The sequence below is a fragment of the Felis catus genome, chromosome C1 (genome assembly GCF_018350175.1).
Source record: "Felis catus isolate Fca126 chromosome C1, F.catus_Fca126_mat1.0, whole genome shotgun sequence".
NCBI classification, from domain to species: Eukaryota; Metazoa; Chordata; class Mammalia; order Carnivora; family Felidae; genus Felis; species Felis catus.
Genome location: NC_058375.1, coordinates 71,620,029 through 71,627,626, shown reverse-complemented (window position 1 = coordinate 71,627,626; position 7,598 = coordinate 71,620,029). Strand labels below are relative to the sequence as shown.

The window sequence follows — 7,598 nt, the reverse complement described above, 5'->3', positions numbered from 1 at the left end:
TGGGGGTTTGCTTACATTTAAATAGTTTTCTTTGCCTTCTTCTGTTCCAATAAGATAAAAGTTAAGTCCATATCTGAAGTCTTTGTCATAAACAACCAGAAGGTCATCTCCAGGATATTCCTACAGGAATATAATCAAAAGGGAAGGTCAGTTTTCATTCAGGTTATTCATACACAAAACTGTTATTTTTCTAATCAATCATGAAAGATAGCCAGAGTGCTAACCTATGGCTCATAATCCCAGATTGCACACTTATTTTATATAAATTAACAAAGCTCTTAAAACTAAGTGGTTCTAGGGAAATTTACCATGCAATTTTATTTCTAATGGGAAAAAAAAAAGCATTCCTTGTATTTGGTATTGATACTCTGTATGTTTGGAGACATATCAAGACTAAGATTATGAATAAAAAATTAAAGCAACACCTGGGTGGCTTAGCTGGTTAAGCATCTAACTCTTGATTTCGGTTCAGGTCATGATCTCATGATTTGTGGGATCGAGCCCCACTTTGGGCTCCATGCTGAGTGTGAGGCTGCTTAAGATTTTCTCTCCCTCTCCCTCTGCCCCTCCCCTGCTTGTGCTCTCTTTCTCTCTCAAATTAAAAAAAAAAAAAAAAATTAAATCTGTATGGGAAAATAAGGGTAGATTCCTATTCTAGTTGAAATTGGGAAGGATGAATTTTTCTGGGTGTAAAGTAATAATCAGTCACTGATAGGTGTTTGCTTTTCACAGATCATTGAGCAGGATCCCAAAGGAGGTATGGACAACCTAGCATTTGCTCAAAGTAATGGAGGTGGGGAATACCAGATTTGAACTCAACAGGCTCCCTAACTTTTATTATTATGTATCAGAAGCCTCTTGGGTGGGACTGAAAAATAAAGAAAGATGTTGTACTTACCTGGATAACTTTTTTGACTGGGTAGAAATCAGACACTGCAGCTCTGTTTTTAAAGTCTGCTAAAATATCTTCTTTTTTGATAAGTTTATAAGGTTTTTCATCTGTGACATCTTCATCTATTCGGCAGTTAAATATTTCCTGGGTCTGGGTAGTTAACACTAAAGGATAAATTTCTGGATGACCTGGGGAAGGAAAAGTAGACTTGGGACATTAAATATTACCGCTTAAGATATTAAGAGGCAACATGCAATTGTTTGCTTTAAATAACTGTCTTGGCCAAAATTTTGAAAGGCTTTTTTTTTAATGTTTATTTATTTATTCTGAGAGGGGGCAGAGGGGCAGAGAGAAAGGGAGAGAGAAAATCTGACAGTGCAGAGCCTGACATAGGACTTGATCCCACAAAATTCGAGATCATGACCTGAGCTTAAATCAAGAGTTGGGTGCTCAACTGACTGAGCCACCCAGGTACCCCTTATTGTTCTTTTTTTTTTTTAAGTAAGTATATCCATTATAGAAAATGTAAAATAAATAAATAAATGAAAAGAAGAAACTAACAATTACCTGGAATACTACCTCTCAAGTGAGAACGTCTGTTAAGAGTTTGCTCTTTTTCCCCTCTCTCAATCCGTCTTCTCATTGTCTTATCCTTCTTATCACCATCAGCTTCCACAGTCCCAGTCTCAGCTCTGCATCTACCCCCAAAACTCCTTCCCCCAACCCCACCTTCCCAGGGTCCCAGAGCCCACTCCCTTCTTCTCCAGATCTTACACACTTGGATGTCCTGACATCTTTTCTCCTACTGCTCAACAGATGTGCCAACAAGGGGAGAAATGCATGTGGCCTCTAAAATGGAGTTTGGGGCTTACTTTCCCATAGCAATATTTATCGCCCTGCCCAAAAGAAATACTTACCCCCCATCCTAGTGGCTCTATGATACAATTATCCAGGTATTTTAGGAGGGTTTTAATGACTGTGTGCATAACATTGATGATATGTGGAAATACATTCCAAATAGCAATCAGTTGGTACAATAAACATTTGGAATACAAGTTGTTCACAAATTAGGAACAAACTGCCATTTTTATCTCCCTGAGAGTTGGAAATGGGGGAAGCTGGGATCCAAAGTAAGGTCCCTGCACTCTTAGTACGATGCTATACTTTCTCTATTATGTGTGAACACAGAGCACTGGAGAGGGTCCTGCTCCTTCCTCCACACCGTCAGGGAGGTAACAGAGATTATATTCCATAGGATGCAGTGAGCGGCATTTATTTCCCTAGAAGCCTGATAGAGCAGGAGCCAAAGACAGACTTCAGCTCTATGTAACTCCTCAGAGTCTTACTGTGTGTACAGGGAAGAGCCCTAACAACACAGACCGTAGCTGATACATCAATTGCCCTACATATTGAAACACAGGTAATTTAAATAACTACCATATATTGTTTTTTTTTACATTTTGGTTGCTGTTTACTTTTTAAAAAGCAGTTTTATTGAGATATAATTGGCAAAGAATAAACTGTGTATGTTTAAAGTCTACGATTTGATAAATATATGCATATACCCATGAAACTACCACCACAATCGAGCTAAATATACCCATAATCCCTAAAAGTTTCTTCCTGTCCCTCCCTCTGTACCCCTCCCCCTTACCCCTAGGCAACCACTGATTTGTTTTCTATTACTATAGCTGAGTTTGCTTTTTATGGAATATTATAAATATAATTACACAGTATGTATTGTTTTGTTTTGTTTTATACAGAGCGCAAGTAGGGAAGAGGGGCAGAGGGAGAGAGAGAGAGAGAAGAGCAAGAGAATCTTAAGCAGGCTCCACACTGAGCATGGAGCCCCATGTGGAGCTTGATTCCACTACCCTGGGATCATGAGCTGAGCCAAAACCAAGAGTTGGACGTGGGGTGCCTGGGTGGTTCAGATGGTTAAGTGTCTGACTTAGGCTCAGGTCATGATCTCGTGGTTTGTGGGTTCCAGCCCCACATCGGGCTCTGTGCTGAGAGCTCAGAGCCTGGATCCTGCTTCGGATTCCGTGTCTCCCTCTCTCTCTGCCCCTCCCCTGCTCACACTCTGTGTGTGTGTCTCTCTCTCTCTCTCTCAAAAATAAACATTAAAAAAAAAAGAGTTGGATGCTTAACTGACTGAGCTACCCAGGCATCCCTACATAGTGTGTAATTTTGTTTATTTTCTTTTATTCAGCATAATTATTTTGAGTTTCATTCATGTTGGTGCATTTAGAAATGGTTCATTCCTTTACATTTCTGACTGGCGTGCCATAAAAGAAAAGATCAACTAGGCAAAGATTTCTTAAGATTTATGGCTTTGGATGTTGTATCTAGGATATCTTTGCCTAAACTGAGGTCACAAAGATTTTCTCCTATATTTTCTTCTAGAAATTTTATAATACCTGGTTTTATAGTAAGGTATATGATCCATTTTGAGTTAATTTTTGTATATGGTATGAGGTACAGATTAAAGATCTTTTTTTTTTAAGTGTAGATATATAGGTGTTCCAGCATCATTTGTTGAAAAGACTATCCTTTCTCCACTGAATTGCCTTTGCACTTTTTTTTGAAAATCTGTTGACCGTATATATGTCAGCCTACTTTGGGAGTCTTCATTCTCATTCATCGATCTATTTCTTTATCTTTATGGCATCTTTTAAAAATAGCAGCAGCAGTTAACATGAACCTTCTTTGCAACATCCCCATAAAAGGAAGTGTGTGGGTACCACCTAATTTAAGTTCTGTAACCATCTCCAAAGTATTGCTACCTTGTTTTTCAGATGAGAAAGCAGAGGCTCAGAGAGGGGAAGTCATTTGTGACCACCCAGTTATTAAGTGGAAGAATTATGAATTGAGACAGGTCTGATTCCAAAACCTGTACTATTAATCACTAGTGGTAAACAGAATAGAGCCGCCCCCCTTCCCCACCCCCTAAAGATGTCCATGTCCTAATCCCTGAAACCTGTGAATATGTTACCTTATATGACAAAAGGGACTTCCAGATGTGATTAAGTTAAGGAACTTGAGATGAGGAGACCACTGGGCCCCTGAGAGGGACCCAAGGTAACCCCAAGGGTCCTTATAAGAAGAAGGCAGGGGGACCAAAGTCAAGGAAGGAGATGTGACAAAGAGGCAGAGGTCAAAGAGATAGAAAGATTAGGAAATGCTATTCTGCTGGTTTTGAAAATAGTGGAAAGTGGCAACAGTCGATGAATGCAGGGGGCTTTTAGCTGAAAAAGGCAAGGAAGTGGATCCTCCCCTCAAAGCCTCCAGAAGGAACCAATCCTGTTAATACGTTTCCTTTAACCCAGTGACAGTAATGTCAGACTCCTGGTTTCTAAAACTGTAAGATAATAAGCCATTTAAATATTCAGTGTTTTAAGTCAATACATTTGTGGTAGTTTATTATAGCAGCTATAGAAAATTAATACACCACTGATACTCTAACCTGTATTGAAAAGCATGACTTATAATTTGGGGTAAATTATTTAACTTCTGGGAGTCACAGCATCTCTGTCTCTGTAATGGCCATAAACAATGCCTACTTCACAGAGATAAACGGATGAGAGGGGTGTGCCTGGCACAGAACTGTTGTTCTGTAAATGTTAGCTCCTTGTAAAAACTACATTTATTCTCCAGGAACCTCTAGACATTGCCCTGTAGACCCTTAGGCAACAGTTTTTTAGTCTGTCTGTTGATCCTTGGTTCTTAGAAGGAAAGGGAATCCTAATTCCCTGAGGCATGAGCCACAAGCCCTGAGTGACAGTTGACAATGTCAGGACCCCACAGCAAGGAATTCAGAGGGATTCTTATGTTTCCCTGAGGAAGATCTGGGGGAGAAGAGAGATGTTCTAGTATAAGGTAAATCAAAACCTATCCTCAGGTCTCACTGCTGTGTACTGAGGTGTTTTTTTTTTTTTTTTCTCCTTAAATAAATCCATTTTTTCTCCTTAAATAATCTATTTTTTAGTCCATTTACTTTCTGCTGAAACCCTGTCATACCCCATTCTCATGTTTGTGGACTTTCTTACCAGTTAATTCATGTAGTCAAGAAATATTTACTGGGCAACTACTATGTGAAAAGCACGGTGTTGGTAGTAGGGTTGGACTATCTAGAGGAAGAGACAGAAATGAGGCAGATATACTCAGAAATACTTAAGTACAGATTGTGACAAGTGCTATTTAGGAGAAAACAGGGTGAAAGTAGAACTTAGAATGAAGAGAATGGGAGTGGTGGTGGTCTATTTAGATGAGAAGAATAGAGAAAGCCACTTATTTATTCAACAAATCAGCAAATATTTGTCGAATGGTTATTATGTGTCAAGATCTGCTGAGCAAGAGCGTTTCTGTTCTCCTGGAGTACTTGCGTTCGTGTGTGTGTGTGTGTGTGTGTGTGTGTGTGTGTGTGTGTGTGTGTGTGTGTGTGAGAGAGAGATTGAGAGAGAGAGAGAGAGAGAGAGAGAGAGAGAGAGAGAATACCCCAGGGCCAGCCAGGTATGTGTGAAAATAGGTTATAAATGCATAAACAAATAAATACAGCCCATCTTCATTATTCACAGATTTTATATTTGCAGATTCACTTGCTAAAACTTATTTGTAACCCCAACATCAATAGTCGCAGTGCTTTTTGCCATCATTAGCGGCCATGCTTATAGTGGCAAAAACTTTGAGTTGCCTTATGTGCGCGGTCCCAGCCGGGGTCAAACATGGTGATGCTCTGCCATCTTGTGTCAGCTGTCAAACAGTAAACAGATGTCCTTCCCTCTGTCTATTTAGTGCCACATTCTTCCTATTTTTGTGCCTTTTTAATTGGCAATTTTTGCCAGTTAAAATATCTCCCAAGCGTAGTGGTAAAGTGCTGTTCAGCATTCCTAAATGCAAGAAGGCTGGGATATGCCTTGTGGAGAAAATACGTATATTAGATAAGCATTGCTCAGGCACGGGCTATAGTGCTGTTGGCTGTGAGTCCCATGTTAACGAATCAACAATATACATTTAATAAGGTGTCTTTAAACAGAAACACACATAAAACAAGGTTATGTATTGACTGGCTAATGAAAATGTTGTGACCAGAGGCCGACAGAAACCTCTCTGTATTTACCCTAGGAGCACTAGCTCAGTATTTGCTAATTCAGTATTCGCAGCAACTGTGCAGAACTTCCAAGAAAAACAAGACTCAGCTGTACTTTAATTTCAGCCTTAGGATAAGTGCTAAGAAGGCAATAACATGGTGCTAAGTGAAGGAGAGGACAAGAAAGGCCTCTGGCAGGAGTGGGATTGGAGTCTAGATCTGAATGATGAAAAGGAGAGAGTTGCATAAAGATCTGGCAAAAGATCTATCCAGGTATCAGGAGCAGCAAGAACAAAGGGCCTGAGGCAGGAATAATTTTGGTATGCTCTGTGCTAAGCAAGGCTGGTGGGCTGTAGGCAGGCAGGTGTGGTGGTTGGGAGTGGGGAGAGGATGGAGAAATGGTCAGAGAGGAAGGTGGAGCCAGGACCACTATAATGATAGAGTAAAGCCATGGGAGAGTTTAAGCAGGAAAGAGACCTAGCCACGTGGTGTGCAGAATGGATTGAAGGAGGCTGAGTGGAGGCAGTAATAGCAGTTAGGGGCTAGGGAAACAATTGGAGTGAGAGATGTGGAGGTCTGGACTAAGGTTGCAGAGGTGGAGATAATTTGAAGTGGATGGGATTTACTTTAGAGGCGGAATTGACAGAAGGAGAATGTTTAGATGAGAAAGTGTTAAGGGGGAGAAAGGCGTCAAAGATGACTTCCAAGTGTCTGAGTGGTATGTTCATTAATTCAGTAAGTCATTTATTGGGCAGTGTGCCCTGTTCCAGTGCCATTTACTGTCAGCTGACATCCTCTCACCATCTCCCCACCTCCACCCCTCTACCAACCTGGCTCAAGTCTCCACCATCTCTTTCCTAGATTGCTGCAAAAGCTTCTTGACTGCCCTCTGCTTCTGTCCCTGACGTTCTCAGCTGAGTAGCCAGGGTGACACTTTAAAAACAAGTCAGGTTAGGGGCACCTGGTTGGCTCAGTCGGTTAAGCGGCTCAGGTCATGATCTCACAGTTTGTGAGTTCGAGCCCCACATCGGCCTCTGTGCTGACAGCTCAGAGCCTGGAGCCTGCTTCAGATTCTGTGTGCGTCTCTTTCTCTGCTCCTCCCCAGCTTGCACTCTGTCTCTCAGAAAGAAGTAAACATTAAAAAACTTTTTTAAATAAATAAAAAAAAAAAAACAAGTCAGATCCCATCACTCCTCTGCTTAAATACCGCCAATAGCTCCTACCCTACTTGACCAAAAGAACCCTCAGAACAGCCTTCAAGATTTTAGATCTTCCTTCTCCCTAGCCCTCACTGTTTCCTCTCTGTTTCTAAACATGAAGTGCATCACCCAAGTCAAAACTAAGAGGAAAGTTTCAACAACAACAACCAATACAAAAGGTCCTACTGGAATAAGATTATTTAGCCTCTGAGAGAAGGGACGGCATTAATTTGGTTGGCTAAGTTCTAGTTTATTTGCTTAAAAACCAGCCTCTTTACTTGAAATAGTGGAATCTTACCATGAAGTACAGATAAATATTGCCCATGAGCCAGAGTCTTAAAAAATATTATTCTAATAAAAGCAATAGCTTGCAGACTCACAACACTTTAGAGTCTCTTTAGTAACCACACCACGTTCG

At 40.7% G+C, this 7,598-nt stretch overlaps 1 protein-coding gene across 5 annotated transcripts in view; it reads right to left on the bottom strand.

Annotated features, from left to right (window-relative positions):
- Positions 1 to 7,598, bottom strand: part of DNAI3 (dynein axonemal intermediate chain 3) — a 95,414-nt gene that overhangs the window by 62,895 nt on the left and 24,921 nt on the right. For all 5 annotated transcript variants that reach the window (XM_019837351.3, XM_019837350.3, XM_006934877.5 and 2 more), the window contains exons 4-5: positions 899 to 1,080; positions 16 to 120 (exon numbers count right to left, since the gene is read on the bottom strand). In XM_019837351.3, coding sequence (XP_019692910.2) covers positions 16 to 120; positions 899 to 1,080 — 287 coding nt within the window. The remainder of the gene's footprint in view (positions 1 to 15; positions 121 to 898; positions 1,081 to 7,598) is intronic.